General features: G+C 55.3%; 2 protein-coding genes across 4 annotated transcripts; one reads left to right on the forward strand and one right to left on the reverse strand.

Annotated features, from left to right (window-relative positions):
* Positions 1–399: 399 nt before the first annotated feature.
* LOC141570177 (DNA dC->dU-editing enzyme APOBEC-3G-like) lies at positions 400–4,434 on the reverse strand. 2 transcript variants are annotated; one of them, XM_074326410.2, is made up of 5 exons: positions 4,165–4,434; positions 3,180–3,324; positions 1,543–1,822; positions 1,023–1,138; positions 400–798 (listed from the first exon to the last, which is right to left on the reverse strand). In XM_074326410.2, exons 1-5 carry the CDS (start codon positions 4,182–4,184, stop codon positions 730–732), a joined length of 630 nt encoding a protein of 209 aa, XP_074182511.2. In that variant the 5' UTR covers positions 4,185–4,434; the 3' UTR covers positions 400–729. The 2 variants fall into 2 exon arrangements, with proteins under 2 accessions (XP_074182511.2, XP_074182513.2); XM_074326412.2 differs by having other exon boundaries at positions 400–729; positions 4,165–4,369.
* An 8,876-nt stretch (positions 4,435–13,310) lies between these two features.
* On the forward strand, positions 13,311–17,385 carry LOC109448788 (DNA dC->dU-editing enzyme APOBEC-3G-like). Of its 2 annotated transcripts, none has more exons than XM_088796401.1 (5): positions 13,311–13,620; positions 14,461–14,605; positions 15,964–16,243; positions 16,648–16,763; positions 16,988–17,385. In XM_088796401.1, the coding sequence occupies exons 1-5, from the start codon at positions 13,601–13,603 to the stop codon at positions 17,054–17,056; spliced, it is 630 nt and encodes a 209-aa protein (XP_088652527.1). In that variant the 5' UTR covers positions 13,311–13,600; the 3' UTR covers positions 17,057–17,385. The 2 variants fall into 2 exon arrangements, with proteins under 2 accessions (XP_088652527.1, XP_074182510.2); XM_074326409.2 differs by having other exon boundaries at positions 13,347–13,620; positions 17,057–17,385.
* Positions 17,386–17,831: the final 446 nt, after the last annotated feature.

Consider the following 17,831-nt stretch of genomic DNA (forward strand, 5'->3'; position numbering starts at 1 on the left):
TCATACTCTGGCAGGAAAGCCCCTCCCTCTAGCTTCCTCACCAGGGCAGGGGAAGTAGAAATGGCCTGAGGACTGGAGTAATTCCCAGCCCCCGTCTAACTGACAATTTGAATGTTTGTTCCCAATATTTACACTTTTTTTTTTGTACATTTTTCTCTCTTGTCTTATTGCTTGGGCTGTCATTTCAAATACTTGCTGCTATCAGTATAATAATTTGTCAATGAGAGTAGATATTTAAATTAAGTTTCCCCTTATATACTTGACCAGTAGGAATTACTGTGATCACTACCTGACTCCCCAAAAAGTGCCTATAAAAGAGAAAGTCATTTGCACATTTGCAAGTGTTTATTGAACTATTTGGACTTCATTATACATTTATAGAGCAAAAAAATTTGTGGGAGATTCTTAATTTTTCATTTTATTGCTTTGGATTTAAAATCAATTAAAATCATCAAAAACTGTCCTGATACTATTGACAATAATCTTACTAGTGTATATTTGGAACACAACAAGGATTTTACATGACAGTAAATCTATTAGATTTAAAAACAAACAAACAAACAATTTCTTATGAGCTCATTGCCTTTCGCCGGTTTCTTTGCATCAATCTGGAGATGGTGGCCAATAGGGTGGTTCCATTTCTTGAAGAAAGAGTATTATTCTGCTGTTCAACGCAGGTCTCTTGCCTTCTTTAGAGAGATTGCAGTCCACCTGTCAGTTTTCCTGATTCTAGATCCAGAAGGCAGAGTTGAAGAAAGCAGGGAGTGAGGCAGTTGGAAAGATGAAGAGAGAAGAGGTCTGGGGCAGTTACAAAATGGGGAGAGAAGGAGGGACACAGGGAGGTGAGAAAGCAGAGGCACCGTATGAGAAGGGATGGGAGGGATAGACCTGGTGCCCCGGCAGAGAGCAGGTAACCCAGAGGAGGCCCTGAGCAGAGGGAAACAAAGGTCCAGGGAGAGATGGTGAGGGGGAGAAGGGGCGTGGAGGTGGGAGGACGGGGAGCAGGGAGGGAAGAACCTCACCTGGAGAATGTCCTTCAGAGCCTTAGATAGGTCTTTGCTATGTTTATCCAGGTCATCCCAGGGTAAGAAGGCTGCTCCCTGGTGGTCCACGAAGGTTTCCCAGCAGTACTCAAACTCTGAAAGGCGACAGGGGAAACAGAAGTGAGCTCCAGTTCTAGGGGTGGGTGAGGGGCCACAGGTGTCTGACTCTTAGGGACACACTCTCCCCATCATAATTTCACTGCCTCCTCTTTCTTCCCTCAAATTCTTTCTTCCAACAGGAATCTGAGGCTGCCCAATTCTCCCCCTTTCTGGAAGCCCCTTCTTGCATGTGTATCCACCCTCCCTCCCTTGAACTCAGGACACCTCTCCCCCCTGAACTCTCTTTTCCAATGGACACCCAGTCTTCCCCAGGGCCCAGCTCCACCTCTGCAGGCAGCAAACAGGCTTCCTCACCAAGGTTTCTCATCCTCTCCTCTTTCTAGCAACTTCCCACAGGTCTCTCCCAGCCCACCGGCACCCCCATGAGTCCCACGCTGACCCTTGGAGGCCATGATGGCGACTTGTGCCCCAGCCGCCTGCAGCTGGCGCAGCCCAGTCTTATATCCACCAAGCGTATAGATGCGGGAGGCGAAGACGCGCAGGCTCAAGTGGCTGTTCTTGCCCAGGAACGCAGCCAGTTCCCTGGCACAGTCATGGCAGGGGCTCCAGGAGATGAAACAGGTGACCCTGTAGTGCTGCTCCGTGTTCAGCTCCCAGGACCGGATCAGCCGCAGGAGGCACAGCTCTGCATGGCAGCGGGGCTCCATTGTGTCAGTGCCCTGAGAACAGAAGAAAGAGGAAGTGTTGTGTCATTGGCTGTGAATAAGGATGAGGGTAGGACCAGGGTGACACAGGTTAGGCGCTGGCCTCCAGCACAAAATTGAAGAGGGGAGGCCACAGCTCAGCATCGGCATGAATGAAATGTCAATGCAGAATTTACATGATCAAACGTGAGGCAAAACTCATGATGAAAACAAAGTCAGCGTGTTACAAGGGCCAGCAGTGATGACGTTTCCATTTCCATCTGCAAACTATGGCTCCTCGTGGCACTGTAACTGATCAGTCTTTACTCAAATTATTGATACTTCACTCGTCATAGAATTTGCATTAATTTTGATTTTAACTATTGCATTAAATACGACTCATCTTCATTCCTGAGAGTGTGGGGCTTGAGGTCTAAGTTGTGCTCGACATCCAGGCCATCAGGAGTATCACCTAGTCGGCCCTACAGGGAGGAGCAGAGGAGCTGAGGACGGAGGGAGGAGGCAGGTGAGCTCCAAGGTCATGGGCCTGATGCCAGGCAAGTGGGGCTTCCTCCAGGGAGGGTTAACCCCGCTCTCCCACCCCACCACCCCCACCACCGCACCTAAGCACAAAAGCTCTGCAAGCTTGGACTCGGGGCCTTACCCTGTGCTGAGCACCAGGGTGATCCAGCTCAGCAAAGGGCTCACAGTGCTGGAGGATGGGGGGAGGCGTGCCAAGGGAGTGGTGTCTGGGAAGTGGATGAATGCCCTCGTTGGGGCTCATAGGATTAGAGCGATTTGCCCAACATGCAGAGGGAAAGATTTGCAACCAGGGACCCAGGAGAGAGGAACAAGTCAGGCTGAGTGACTGCACCAGTGCAGAGCCCTTGGTGGGAGTGGAGGCAGAGCTGGGGCCCAGGGGGCGGACCTGGGCTAAGTGCAGCTGGCAGTGCCCTTGTGGGGACCAGCTCCCTCGCCAGGATCTCCCAGTAGTGACTGGAGGGACCAGGAGGGAGAACTTGGGCTCTGTGACCAGAGGCTGAACCAGGCAGGGGCCAGGGAAGAACCTGCCCCTTTGTCCAGACGCCTTTCCCTCTATCCTAACCCCTCCTTAGAGCACAGCAGGAGGGGCCAGGCTGAGCCCTGAACCTGGATTGGCACTGGGCTGTTGGTGCCCTTTCCTGTGACACTGTGAACAGTTTCTGAAATGTGGTACAAAGCTACGAATCACAGCAGAAACTGTCCTCCTCCCTTCCCCCACCCGGACTCCAGGAAGAGCACAGCAGCTGCGGGGACCAATTAGAGAGAGCTTTCTGGGACACCCCGAGTGCACGGAGAAGCTTCTCCCTGAATACCCCCGGTTTGGGAGGTCCTGCCTGCTGTGTTCAGTCACCTGGTTGCGCAGGAAGCCCTTGTACTCGTCCACTGGGACCCAGGCGTCATCCTCCTGGAGCTCTACCTCGTAGCACAGGTAGGTCTTGTGCGGCTTAACCTCATGAGTGAAGTTCTCAAGGAAGGTGTCTTTATCCATGAGGGGTCTGTACACAGGCAGAGGGAAACCAAAGACATAGGCTCCTCCTGGGAACACCCTGTGCTCCTGCCCTGCACCCCACACTGCTTCCCCTCCACGCTGAGCTCACCCGTGCACCCCAACTCCCGGCTACACACATAAAGGATAAGCGCCCCCTCACCTTGCTGGAGCCACCTAGCCCCCCTCTCTGACCCCTGCCGGATTCTGGGGAAGGCAGCGCGGTCCTTTTTCAGTGTGTACCCACAAGGCCAGTGCAGGCTGCCCACACCTCTGACGAGGGCCTCTCTCTCTGCCCGGAGTAGGCTGGGTCACCTCTCTTGGCGTCACCACCTGCGCTTGCCCTGCTGACCCACAGCCCTGCTGGGTGTGGACCCATTGGCACATGTCCTCTGGGTTTCAGGCCTAACCCCAGCCACACGGGGCGTCGGGCAAAACACATTCCTGAGTGGGACCATCAGGGAAAGAGAATGCCACACTGTCCTCCTCACATCACTTACGATTATCTCTTTTTTTCTAATTATGAAAACAGTATACGACCTTTACAAAAACGTAAATCTGGAAGTGACCTCCTAGCCAACAGTTCAGAGGAGAGTCCAAGCAGAAATCATAGATTTCAAGGGGATGGGAGGAAGAGGAGGAACGGGGACCATCAAGGGCGACTCCCCAGGGTCTAGTCCCAGAGCCTAGGGAGGTGGTAGGACAGGAAACCTGGGCATCAGCTGAGGGGCCCTGTTGGACATACAAGGACCATCAGGAAGGAGGCGGGGAAGCAGAGGAGCCCCAGGGGACAAGATGAGGTCCCAGCAGGGAACCCAGGAGCAGGGGTGCTACAGGGGGTGGGCGGTACCTGGCCTCGAGTGCTGGCATGGCCTCCAGGTCTCAGTCCCTTCACCGTCCCTGGCTCTGTGTCCCCTGCTTCTCTGCTTGGTCACAGTGTGTCCTCCTGGGATGCTCTACAAGGAACTAGGTACCTTATATACATACATCAGAACCAGGAAACTGCTGAGTTGGCGATGCTGCTCCCAAGTCCTTCATGACTCAGGCTACTCTTGCCACATGGATGTCATAGAAAAAGGAACTTCTCCACCCAAGTATGACATCCCTATGCCCTTGAAGGCATTTTAGGTTTTGATTTCTGTTTTCACAAAGGCCCGACCGGGGCTCCATGAGGGCTGACCACAGGTAAAGGAAGTCTCGGGAGGGAGGGTCATCTGGGCAGCGTGGTACAGAGGAAGGAAGCGGGAGGTCATAGCGAACAGGTGCTCATACCCTGGGAAAGCCGGGGCACAGGACGCACAGCCCCCAGACGACAGGCCCCGGGCATCCATCCCTGAGTCTCCCTCAGCAGCCAGTGCAGAGCAGGGCCTCCTCCAGGCTCCCTGGGGCTGCTGGATGGAGGCAAAGTGGGCTGTGAGTGAGGGGGGAGAACCTGCCCTGAGAGGCAGCAGACGGCCTCCATCCTGGTCTAGGAAGGGGGGGAAGGGGACAAACATGTGCCGAGCTGTCCTTGGGAGCCCACCATAAGGATAATAAACTGGACATGAAGCGTGGTCACCCCATTACACAGAGGAGAAAAGAAAGGCTGCCAGAGGGAGCAGGGCTTGGCCAGGACGGCACAGGGAGCAGAAGGATGCAGGGCTGTGCTCTTTCTCTCCACCTCCAGGCCGTGAGGAATGTGGGGGACTTTGTATTCCAAGCTCAAGTGTGATCCTGAGCTCCAGCTGGCCGTGTTTGGCCCCAAGGGCTGCCCCTCTGTCCCACTGACTCTCCCTCCTGGCTCCTCTTAGACAATCCAGTGCTGACCCAGCGCTCCCTCCCAGGAGATGTCCCCAACTCAGGGCCAGCTGGGCCAGCCCCCTGAGTCCCCCCATGGCTTCCCGCACTGAGAACCAGGCTGCTCACCCGCCCAGGCTGGCCCGTCACATGTTTCGGAGAAAGCTCAGCACAGCATCCCCCTCTTTCTGGGGTGGGTGCCCCTCCACACACAGAGACAGGGGCCCTCCACCCACTCTGCGCCGAGGCCCCTCCCATCTCCTCTGTCCTCTCCACCTTGGCTCCCCCTAGACCAGACAAGGTGTTCCCTGGGCTGGTGGCTCGATGGTTTCAGGGTGAGACCCTATCCAGGGTGTGTTGTGTGGGTCCTGCTACTGCCCATATTTCCCAGGTCACAGTCTCCACACACACACTCCCACACCCTCCACACCCAGGAGTCACCAGCGCTCCTGAGCTGGAGACAGTGTCTTTACAAGGACCAGGGTTGAGGAGACCAGGCCTAGGGTCGCTGAGGATTTCCCCGATACTGTCCCCAGGTCTTGCCTTCCAGGGACGATGGCATTCTGATCCAGGCCAAGCCTCCTCCTGCACCCCCAAAATTCCTCCAGTCAGTCACCCATTAAGGGCTTCTGAGTCCTCCCCCCAACCCCTCCCGCTCCCCATACCTTCAGAAGGAGGGACTCCTGTGCATGAGCTCTGTGCTGGGGGCAGAGGGTGACCATATAGTGTGGGGTCCTGCCACACTAGGTGCTGTGCCCTGGGGGACCCTCGGGAGGTGGAGTTCCACACCAGCTCTACCCCTTCCCAGGTGGCCTTTGAAGCCAGAGGGTCAACACCTCACAGGGCTCAGCCCTGCATCACTTGCCCTCCACGAATTGTGTCCTTTTCAGATCTCCTGGAGAGTCTTGTGGGGTGACAAGAAGGGGACATCACTGCAGGGAGAATGCTTTGCTCCCTCATCCCCGAGGGACAGCTCTCCAGCAGTCTAGCTCCTCAGCCAGCAGCTCTGAGGTCTCCTCTTCTAGAATGTTCCCCAGAACCTCCTCCCTCCCCACTCTCCTTACTCCAGCCTGGCCAGTCACCTGTTCCCTGCTCCCTGCTGACTCCTGGCTGCCCCTGTGTAATGAAAACAAGCCTGGCCTAGCTTGTCTCTACATCTGGGAAGTCAGTTGTGCAGTGAGTGACCAGTACATAGCAGCTAAGAGAATCCATGTCCTGTGAAGACTAGAGGGGATGCCACATGTAACAATGTTTTGACCTTCTCCAAATATTCCGTGTCTTGTGTCTCCTGAGCCACAACAAGAAGGGGCAGGGGGATGGTGAGATGCCGACTCAGACCTGAGTGGGCCTCACCTCTCTGTCTCCAGCCTCCTGCCCTTCCTGAGGCCTCCACCCACCCTGGCATCCCCCCCTAGGCTCTCCCTGCAGCCTGGCTCCCTGGGGGCAGCAGAGGTCCAGGGATAAGTGCCCCTCTCTCGGTCTCCCTCAGGGGAGGATATGGTTCTGTAAAGGCCTCAGTAGAGTCTAGTGATGAACTCTGGCTCCACAAGTAGCGCTGGACACCACTGACATGACGGGCTGAACGCATGCAGCTCACCTCTGTCCCTGAGGTGGGAAGTAAGAAGCAAAGAAACCCTGTGCTTTCTGGGGAATGGCAGCCCCTCCCCCATGTGTGCCTCGGAACACTGAGTGAAAACGAAAAAATTCCTACATCTTGCTGGAGTTTTCCACCAAGCTGTGTAAATGTCCAAGAGGAGAAGAAAAGACCCAGGTCCCCCCATTAGAGAGGGTGAGTGTGTGTGTAGAGCGGCTCTCTGAGCAGGTGCGGACTGTGCCGGGACTTATCCTGTTCCCCTTTCAGGGCATCTAGGAACAGGACTGCGTGCCCTGGGGAGCCAGATTGGGCTCAGAGAGGCAGACTGGGCCCAAGGACCCTAGGAAGTGTGCAGGGTCACTCTGCCCTCGTCCCTCTGGGACTGGAATGGATGACGTGTGAGAGTCTGGGGTCCAGGCCAGGCTGTCTGTATGATGTCCCAGCTCTGCCTTCTTGTAGGTGGCCTTCCCACCCTGGAGCCAGGACGGCGGACATGCTGTCCGTGCTCAGCCCAGGGTGTCAGCAGTGTACCCAGGCTATCTCCCGTCCCCTCTCCGGGATCCCAGGTCCTATGTCATGGGCAAAGCTCTGAGACAGTGGGGAGATGGGGTCCTAGTGAGATGTGGGTCCTGGGGAGATGGGGTCCTAGTGAGATGTGGGTCCTGGGGAGATCGGGTCCTAGTGAGATGTGGGACCTGGGGGCGTGGGGGTCAGGTCTGCCTGGAACCTGCCCTCTGACAGCACAGAGTTGGGGACCCTTCTTCCAATGTAACTCCACCTGTTCTCAGGTTGCCCGCTTTGCCCAGAGAGACCGCATCTTATGGACTTTTTCGTCACTTGTTTCCAAGAATAGAGGTGGGGCTCTTGCCAGAGCCCTGAAATTGAAACCAAAGGAGCAGAGTCAATGATGATGGTTCTTCTCGTAAACCCGCTTTGGGAAGTTATGACATCCTCAGCTTTCCTGCCATGCTGAGGTAGGTTTCTGGGTATGTCTGGAGAATCCTAAGAGTTCCCTTTTTGTCACGTCACCCCATGTGTGTGTGTGTGTATGTGTGTGTTTCTGGTGGGTCAGGGTAGTGGTTTGGCCTGTTGCCCAGATACAGCCGTGTGACAATCCCGATCTTTGTCACATGTGCGGCACCTGGGGTCCCAAAGGAGTTCTTGAGGTGGAACCTCCAACTGTAATCAAGCAAACTAGCCGCAGCCACAGAGCCAGAAAGCAGTGCAGAAGGTCCTGAGGACAGACAGAGAGCTGAAGCCACAGCTCTGACCCCTCTGCAGCCCAGGCACTGTGGTCGTCTGCTTCCTGAGCCTTCTGCTCCAGGGCGGGGCTCCCCTTCCTCTGGGATGGGGGGCTCTGCCTCCTGGTGGCTGCTCCTCTTCCCCTGCCCCTCTGTCTGGGGACACTCTCCTCCCCCAGGAATTGGCCCTGTCTTGGGTCTCAGGTGAGGGCCCCAACGCTGCCTGTGTCCACATCCCGTGGTGCCCAGTGTGAGCAGAACACTTGAAGCACTGGTGGATTATTTGTGGATCAAGTGATTTATTGAACAAGGGATTTCCCCTTTTTTTAGAAAGAAAAGTCATCATTTGTTGAGGAATAAGTGACTCCAACATTGTCCTAAGCATTTGACATTTACATTGTCATTTAACTATCACAACAGCCCCATGCTTGCTCACTGTCATTGTTCACTGTCATTGTCCTGTGTTTCAGGGGAGGTGCCTGAGACCTGGAGGTGAAGTCAGGTCCAAGGTCCCTGAGCATGGAGGAGGCTGGGCCCAGAGTCAAGTCCACGTCCTTCTGACTTTAAAGCATCCCTGTAGAGACTTGTCGCAGGAAAGACTAATGTACCTACTCAGACACTGGGAGGCAGGAGGGACCGTGAGAAGGAGGATCCGCCCAGGAGAGCGGTGCAGACGGGGCTGCAGGTGACGAGCCTCAGCAGAGAGGGGGTAGGGCAGGGCCAGACCCAGAGAGAAGGGCCTGGAGAGAGGAGAGGGTGGGGGGATGCCCAGAGGGAGGGGCAGGAGGGCCTCAGCGTGGGAGGAGGACAAATGTGGGTCTCGGAAGGAAACCACGGATAGAAAGTACCAGTGTGGGTTTCTCTTCAACCGCCCTCACGGTAAAGAACCACACGTACCATCAGCAGGACGTACAGACTCCAAGGTCCGGGGTTTGCCCCATCCTCTTTTTTTCTATCTGGAATGAGAGCCAATGCCTGGAGGTGGGTGGCCATCTGGGAGCTCATGGACACCAGAGGGACAAAACAAGTGGCGAGAGATGCAGTGGGGAAGTGGGGGTGGGACCCGAGTCCTGACAGCATCTCTGATTTTATAAAATGAAACTTTCCATGCAGCAGGAGACGCCATAATAAAAGAAACACAAGGAGCATTCGAAAGAGCTTTTGCCCAGCACAGAATGAATGCCCAGGACACTTTAGCCATTACGATGAGCTGATAGCCTCTCCTTCTGAGAACCTGGACAGAAGCCAGACTCCTGCTTCCCAACCCGACACTTTCCATCACCCCAAAGTCTTTGCAAGTCGTTGAATTTGCACACACACTGAGCACCTACTGTATACACAGCAGAGGGAGCTGAGGTGAACCAGAAATGCATCCGTCTCATCCCCAGGAGGAGGGACCCGCTGAGAAGAGAGCCCCGAACTCAGTGACAGGTGTCAGCCACACCTTTCCGGAACTTCAGGTTGTCAGAGCCTGAGGAACAGGAACAGCCTCCTGCCACTTTCCTCAGAGGACTCAGGCGGGCACGGGAGGGCCGGAGCGGGTTCAGGCTTGTTTTGGGAGTGAAGGAAACGGTATGTTGGATGGATCTACAGGTTTTCCTCTGTGTCTCTCTGGAGCAGGTGTACATTGGTAAACTCAACAATACCAATAATATCAGTCAGTTGTCCAGTGTTCTGTGCCGAGGGTCACCTTGCTAGGACAAAGCAGAGTCAAGATTCGAACCCAGCAGAGGAGGCGGGGGCCAGCGCTAGTAGCCAGAGGCTGAAGCAGAAGGATTCTGAGCAGGGAGGGTGTGTAGTAGGGAAAAGAGAAAGAGGGACACCTGATAGCGCCCGTCACAGCCGACACCCTTTGCTCCTGGGCTGCGCTAATGCTGAACATCCGTCTCTAAGCTGTGGCCCCTGGGCCGGGATTACATCAGCCGGCTCCTTCCCCGGGACACTAGGAGCCACAGGTAGGACAAAAAACAGGCCTTGGACCGGTGGTGCCTGCAGGCTCACTCCAGAATATAACAAAAAAGAAACATGTCAGGATTCCCCACACACATGACCTGTCTCCTCTCTTTACCAAAACAGAAGATGTTGACACGTCCCACGTGGTGTTACAGGAAGAGTTTCGTCATCAACTCTGCTCCTTTGGTTTTGATTTCTCGACTCTGACAGCAGCCCCACCTCCATCTCTGGAAGCAAATTACCAAAAACCCCACAAGGTACAGTCCCACTGGATAAAGGGGGCAACTTGGGGAGAGGACAGGTGGGCTTCTTTGGGAGAAGGCTCTCCACACTCTATGCTGTCCCCTACCCCAACCTCCCCAGGTCCCACATTTCACTAGGACCCCATCTCCCCAGGTCTCACATCTCACAAGGACCCCAACCCCCCCAGGTCCCACATCTCACAAGGACCCCAACCCCCCCAGGTCCCACATCTCACTAGGACCCCATCTCCCCAGGTCCCACATCTCACTAGGACCCCATCTCCCCAGGTCCCACATCTCACTAGGACCCATCTCCCCAGGTCCCACATCTCACTAGGACCCCATCTTCCCAGGTCCCACATCTCACTAGGACCCCATCTCTCCAGGCCCACTGTCTCAGAGCTTTGCCCATGACATAGGACCTGGGATCCCGGAGAGGGGACGGGAGATAGCCTGGGTACATTGCTGACACCCTGGGCTGAGCACGGACAGCATGTCCGCCGTCCTGGCTCCAGGGTGGGAAGGCCACCTACAAGAAGGCAGAGCTGGGACATCATACAGACAGCCTGGCCTGGACCCCAGACTCTCACACGTCATCCATTCCAGTCCCAGAGGGACGAGGGCAGAGTGACCCTGCACACTTCCTAGGGTCCTTGGGCCCAGTCTGCCTCTCTGAGCCCAATCTGGCTCCCCAGGGCACGCAGTCCTGTTCCTAGATGCCCTGAAAGGGGAACAGGATAAGTCCCGGCACAGTCCGCACCTGCTCAGAGAGCCGCTCTACACACACACTCACCCTCTCTAATGGGGGGACCTGGGTCTTTTCTTCTCCTCTTGGATGGTTACACAACTTGGTGGAAAACTCCAGCAAGATGTAGGAATTTTTTCATTTTCACTCAGTGTTCCAGAGGCACACATGGGGGAGGGGCTGCCATTCCCCAGAAAGCACAGGGTTTCTTTGCTTCTTCCCACCTCAGGGACAGAGGTGAGCTGCATGCGTTCAGCCCGTCACGTCAGTGGTGTCCAGTGCTACTTGTGGACCAGAGTTCATCACTAGACTCTACTGAGGCCTTTACAGAACCATATCCTCCCCTGAGGGAGACCGAGAGAGGGGCACTTATCCCTGGACCTCTGCTGCCCCCAGGGAGCCAGGCTGCAGGGAGAGCCTAGGGGAGGATGCCAGGGTGGGTGGAGGCCTCAGGAAGGGCAGGAGGCTGGAGACAGAGAGGTGAGGCCCACTCAGGTCTGAGTCGGCATCTCACCATCCCCCTGCCCCTTCTTGTTGTGGCTCAGGAGACACAAGACACGGAATATTTGGAGAAGGTCAAAACATTGTTACATGTGGCATCCCCTCTAGTCTTCACAGGACCTGGATTCTCTTAGCTGCTATGTACTGGTCACTCACTGCACAACTGACTTCCCAGATGTAGAGACAAGCTAGGCCAGGCTTGTTTTCATTACACAGGGGCAGCCAGGAGTCAGCAGGGAGCAGGTGACTGGCCAGGCTGGAGTAAGGAGAGTGGGGAGGGAGGAGGTTCTGGGGAACATTCTAGAAGAGGAGACCTCAGAGCTGCTGGCTGAGGAGCTAGACTGCTGGAGAGCTGTCCCTCGGGGATGAGGGAGCAAAGCATTCTCCCTGCAGTGATGTCCCCTTCTTGTCACCCCACAAGACTCTCCAGGAGATCTGAAAAGGACACAATTCGTGGAGGGCAAGTGATGCAGGGCTGAGCCCTGTGAGGTGTTGACCCTCTGGCTTCAAAGGCCACCTGGGAAGGGGTGGAGCAGGTGTGTAACTCCACCTCCCGAGGGTCCCCCAGGGCACAGCACCTGGCGTGGCAGGACCCCACACTATATGGTCACCCTCTGCCCCCAGCACAGAGCTCATGCACAGGAGTCCCTCCTTCTGAAGGTATGGGGAGCGGGAGGGGTTGGGGGGAGGACTCAGAAGCCCTTAATGGGTGACTGACTGGAGGAATTTTGGGGGTGCAGGAGGAGGCTTGGCCTGGATCAGAATGCCATCGTCCCTGGAAGGCAAGACCTAGGGACAGTATCGGGGAAATCCTCAGCGACCCTAGGCCTGGTCTCCTCAACCCTGGTCCTTGTAAAGACACTGTCTCCAGCTCAGGAGCGCTGGTGACTCCTGGGTGTGGAGGGTGTGGGAGTGTGTGTGTGGAGACTGTGACCTGGGAAATATGGGCAGTAGCAGGACCCACACAACACACCCTGGATAGGGTCTCACCCTGAAACCATCGAGCCACCAGCCCAGGGAACACCTTGTCTGGTCTAGGGGGAGCCAAGGTGGAGAGGACAGAGGAGATGGGAGGGGCCTCGGCGCAGAGTGGGTGGAGGGCCCCTGTCTCTGTGTGTGGAGGGGCACCCACCCCAGAAAGAGGGGGATGCTGTGCTGAGCTTTCTCCGAAACATGTGACGGGCCAGCCTGGGCGGGTGAGCAGCCTGGTTCACAGTGTGGGAAGCCATGGGGGGACTCAGGGGGCTGGCCCAGCTGGCCCTGAGTTGGGGACATCTCCTGGGAGGGAGCGCTGGGTCAGCACTGGATTGTCTAAGAGGAGCCAGGAGAGAGAGTCAGTGGGACAGAGGGGCAGCCCTTGGGGCCAAACACGGCCAGCTGGAGCTCAGGATCACACTTCAGCTTGGAATACAAAGTCCCCCACATTCCTCACGGCCTGGAGGTGGAGAGAAAGAGCACAGCCCTGCATCCTTCTGCTCCCTGTGCCGTCCTGGCCAAGCCCTGCTCCCTCTGGCAGCCTTTCTTTTCTCCTCTGTGTAATGGGGTGACCACGCTTCATGTCCAGTTTATTATCCTTATGGTGGGCTCCCAAGGACAGCTCGGCACATGTTTGTCCCCTTCCCCCCCTTCCTAGACCAGGTGGAGGCCGTCTGCTGCCTCTCAGGGCAGGTTCTCCCCCCTCACTTACAGCCCACTTTGCCTCCATCCAGCAGCCCCAGGGAGCCTGGAGGAGGCCCTGCTCTGCCCTGGCTGCTGAGGGAGACTCAGGGATGGATGCCCGGGGCCTGTCGTCTGGGGGCTGTGCGTCCTGTGCCCCGGCTTTCCCAGGGTATGAGCACCTGTTCGCTATGACCTCCCGCTTCCTTCCTCTGTACCACGTGGCCCAGAGTGACCCTCCCTCCCGAGACTTCCTTTACCTGTGGTCAGCCCTCATGGAGCCCCGGTCGGGCCTTTGTGAAAACAGAAATCAAAACCTAAAATGCCTTCAAGGGCATAGGGATGTCATACTTGGGTGGAGAAGTTCCTTTTTCTATGACATCCATGTGGCAAGAGTAGCCTGAGTCATGAAGGACTTGGGAGCAGCATCGCCAACTCAGCAGTTTCCTGGTTCTGATGTATGTATATAAGGTACCTAGTTCCTTGTAGAGCATCCCAGGAGGAGGACACACTGTGACCTAGCAGAGAAGCAGGGGACACAGAGCCAGGGACGGTGAAGGGACTGAGACCTGGAGGCCATGCCAGCACTCGAGGCCAGGTACCGCCCACCCCCTGTAGCACCCCTGCTCCTGGGTTCCCTGCTGGGACCTCATCTTGTCCCCTGGGGCTCCTCTGCTTCCCCGCCTCCTTCCTGATGGTCCTTGTATGTCCAACAGGGCCCCTCAGCTGATGCCCAGGTTTCCTGTCCTACCACCTCCCTAGGCTCTGGGACTAGACCCTGGGGAGTCGCCCTTGATGGTCCCCGTTCCTCCTCTTCCTCCCATCCCCTTGAAATCTATGATTTCTGCTTGGACTCTCCTCTGAACTGTTGGCTAGGAGGTCACTTCCAGATTTACGTTTTTGTAAAGGTCGTATACTGTTTTCATAATTAGAAAAAAAGAGATAATCGTAAGTGATGTGAGGAGGACAGTGTGGCATTCTCTTTCCCTGATGGTCCCACTCAGGAATGTGTTTTGCCCGATGCCCCGTGTGGCTGGGGTTAGGCCTGAAACCCAGAGGCCATGTGCCAATGGGTCCACGCCCAGCAGGGCTGTGGGTCAGCGGGGCAAGCGCAGGTGGTGACGCCAAGAGAGGTGACCCAGCCTACTCCGGGCAGAGAGAGAGGCCCTCGTCAGAGGTGTGGGCAGCCTGCACTGGCCTTGTGGGTACACACTGAAAAAGGACCACGCTGCCTTCCCCAGAATCCGGCAGGGGTCAGAGAGGGGGGCTAGGTGGCTCCAGCAAGGTGAGGGGGCGCTTATCCTTTATGTGTGTAGCCGGGAGTTGGGGTGCACGGGTGAGCTCAGCGTGGAGGGGAAGCAGTGTGGGGTGCAGGGCAGGAGCACAGGGTGTTCCCAGGAGGAGCCTATGTCTTTGGTTTCCCTCTGCCTGTGTACAGACCCCTCATGGATAAAGACACCTTCCTTGAGAACTTCACTCATGAGGTTAAGCCGCACAAGACCTACCTGTGCTACGAGGTAGAGCTCCAGGAGGATGACGCCTGGGTCCCAGTCGAGGAGTACAAGGGCTTCCTGCGCAACCAGGTGACTGAACACAGCAGGCAGGACCTCCCAAACCGGGGGTATTCAGGGAGAAGCTTCTCCGTGCACTCGGGGTGTCCCAGAAAGCTCTCTCTAATTGGTCCCTGCAGCTGCTGTGGCTCTTCCTGGAGTCCGGGTGGGGGAAGGGAGGAGGACAGTTTCTGCTGTGATTCGTAGCTTTGTACCACATTTCAGAAACTGTTCACAGTGTCACAGGAAAGGGCACCAACAGCCCAGTGCCAATCCAGGTTCAGGGCTCAGCCTGGCCCCTCCTGCTGTGCTCTGAGGAGGGGTTAGGATAGAGGGAAAGGCGTCTGGACAAAGGGGCAGGTTCTTCCCTGGCCCCTGCCTGGTTCAGCCTCTGGTCACAGAGCCCAAGTTCTCCCTCCTGCTCCCTCCAGTCACTACTGGGAGATCCTGGCGAGGGAGCTGGTCCCCACAAGGGCACTGCCAGCTGCACTTAGCCCAGGTCCGCCCCCTGGGCCCCAGCTCTGCCTCCACTCCCACCAAGGGCTCTGCACTGGTGCAGTCACTCAGCCTGACTTGTTCCTCTCTCCTGGGTCCCTGGTTGCAAATCTTTCCCTCTGCATGTTGGGCAAATTGCTCTAATCCTATGAGCCCCAACGAGGGCATTCATCCACTTCCCAGACACCACTCCCTTGGCACGCCTCCCCCCATCCTCCAGCACTGTGAGCCCTTTGCTGAGCTGTATCACCCTGGTGCTCAGCACAGGGCAAGGCCCCGAGTCCAAGCTTGCAGAGCTTTTGTGCTTAGGTGCGGTGGTGGGGGTGGTGGGGTGGGAGAGCGGGGTTAACCCTCCCTGGAGGAAGCCCCACTTGCCTGGCATCAGGCCCATGACCTTGGAGCTCACCTGCCTCCTCCCTCCGTCCTCAGCTCCTCTGCTCCTCCCTGTAGGGCCGACTAGGTGATACTCCTGATGGCCTGGATGTCGAGCACAACTTAGACCTCAAGCCCCACACTCTCAGGAATGAAGATGAGTCGTATTTAATGCAATAGTTAAAATCAAAATTAATGCAAATTCTATGACGAGTGAAGTATCAATAATTTGAGTAAAGACTGATCAGTTACAGTGCCACGAGGAGCCATAGTTTGCAGATGGAAATGGAAACGTCATCACTGCTGGCCCTTGTAACACGCTGACTTTGTTTTCATCATGAGTTTTGCCTCACGTTTGATCATGTAAATTCTGCATTGACATTTCATTCATGCCGATGCTGAGCTGTGGCCTCCCCTCTTCAATTTTGTGCTGGAGGCCAGCGCCTAACCTGTGTCACCCTGGTCCTACCCTCATCCTTATTCACAGCCAATGACACAACACTTCCTCTTTCTTCTGTTCTCAGGGCACTGACACAATGGAGCCCCGCTGCCATGCAGAGCTGTGCCTCTTGCGGCTGATCCGGTCCTGGGAGCTGAACACGGAGCAGCACTACAGGGTCACCTGTTTCATCTCCTGGAGCCCCTGCCATGACTGTGCCAGGGAACTGGCTGCGTTCCTGGGCAAGAACAGCCACTTGAGCCTGCGCGTCTTCGCCTCCCGCATCTATACGCTTGGTGGATATAAGACTGGGCTGCGCCAGCTGCAGGCGGCTGGGGCACAAGTCGCCATCATGGCCTCCAAGGGTCAGCGTGGGACTCATGGGGGTGCCGGTGGGCTGGGAGAGACCTGTGGGAAGTTGCTAGAAAGAGGAGAGGATGAGAAACCCTGGTGAGGAAGCCTGTTTGCTGCCTGCAGAGGTGGAGCTGGGCCCTGGGGAAGACTGGGTGTCCATTGGAAAAGAGAGTTCAGGGGGGAGAGGTGTCCTGAGTTCAAGGGAGGGAGGGTGGATACACATGCAAGAAGGGGCTTCCAGAAAGGGGGAGAATTGGGCAGCCTCAGATTCCTGTTGGAAGAAAGAATTTGAGGGAAGAAAGAGGAGGCAGTGAAATTATGATGGGGAGAGTGTGTCCCTAAGAGTCAGACACCTGTGGCCCCTCACCCACCCCTAGAACTGGAGCTCACTTCTGTTTCCCCTGTCGCCTTTCAGAGTTTGAGTACTGCTGGGAAACCTTCGTGGACCACCAGGGAGCAGCCTTCTTACCCTGGGATGACCTGGATAAACATAGCAAAGACCTATCTAAGGCTCTGAAGGACATTCTCCAGGTGAGGTTCTTCCCTCCCTGCTCCCCGTCCTCCCACCTCCACGCCCCTTCTCCCCCTCACCATCTCTCCCTGGACCTTTGTTTCCCTCTGCTCAGGGCCTCCTCTGGGTTACCTGCTCTCTGCCGGGGCACCAGGTCTATCCCTCCCATCCCTTCTCATACGGTGCCTCTGCTTTCTCACCTCCCTGTGTCCCTCCTTCTCTCCCCATTTTGTAACTGCCCCAGACCTCTTCTCTCTTCATCTTTCCAACTGCCTCACTCCCTGCTTTCTTCAACTCTGCCTTCTGGATCTAGAATCAGGAAAACTGACAGGTGGACTGCAATCTCTCTAAAGAAGGCAAGAGACCTGCGTTGAACAGCAGAATAATACTCTTTCTTCAAGAAATGGAACCACCCTATTGGCCACCATCTCCAGATTGATGCAAAGAAACCGGCGAAAGGCAATGAGCTCATAAGAAATTGTTTCTTTGTTTGTTTTTAAATCTAATAGATTTACTGTCATGTAAAATCCTTGTTGTGTTCCAAATATACACTAGTAAGATTATTGTCAATAGTATCAGGACAGTTTTTGATGATTTTAATTGATTTTAAATCCAAAGCAATAAAATGAAAAATTAAGAATCTCCCACAAATTTTTTTGCTCTATAAATGTATAATGAAGTCCAAATAGTTCAATAAACACTTGCAAATGTGCAAATGACTTTCTCTTTTATAGGCACTTTTTGGGGAGTCAGGTAGTGATCACAGTAATTCCTACTGGTCAAGTATATAAGGGGAAACTTAATTTAAATATCTACTCTCATTGACAAATTATTATACTGATAGCAGCAAGTATTTGAAATGACAGCCCAAGCAATAAGACAAGAGAGAAAAATGTACAAAAAAAAAAGTGTAAATATTGGGAACAAACATTCAAATTGTCAGTTAGACGGGGGCTGGGAATTACTCCAGGCCTCAGGCCATTTCTACTTCCCGTGCCCTGGTGAGGAAGCTAGAGGGAGGGGCTTTCCTGCCAGAGTATGACCTCTGCCCTTTACGGTCCTGGGCCCAAGCAGGACCCACCACAGGC

The sequence above is a fragment of the Rhinolophus sinicus genome, chromosome 1, assembly GCF_057876585.1.
Source record: "Rhinolophus sinicus isolate RSI-liver-muscle chromosome 1, RSI-T2T, whole genome shotgun sequence".
NCBI lineage: Eukaryota > Metazoa > Chordata > Mammalia > Chiroptera > Rhinolophidae > Rhinolophus > Rhinolophus sinicus.

What these genes read in the sequence shown, in the direction of transcription:
- LOC141570177 (XM_074326410.2), bottom strand. Translation starts at nt 4,184, where the DNA reads ATGCCAGCACTCGAGGCCAG. An exon ending in ATGCCAGCACTCGAGGCCAG is followed by an intron (nt 3,325 to 4,164) that starts GTACCGCCCACC and finishes GCCTGTGTACAG; the next exon opens with ACCCCTCATGGATAAAGACA. An exon ending in CGCCATCATGGCCTCCAAGG is followed by an intron (nt 1,139 to 1,542) that starts GTCAGCGTGGGA and finishes GTCGCCTTTCAG; the next exon opens with AGTTTGAGTACTGCTGGGAA.
- LOC109448788 (XM_088796401.1), top strand. Translation starts at nt 13,601, where the DNA reads ATGCCAGCACTCGAGGCCAG. An exon ending in AGGGCTTCCTGCGCAACCAG is followed by an intron (nt 14,606 to 15,963) that starts GTGACTGAACAC and finishes TTCTGTTCTCAG; the next exon opens with GGCACTGACACAATGGAGCC. An exon ending in CGCCATCATGGCCTCCAAGG is followed by an intron (nt 16,244 to 16,647) that starts GTCAGCGTGGGA and finishes GTCGCCTTTCAG; the next exon opens with AGTTTGAGTACTGCTGGGAA.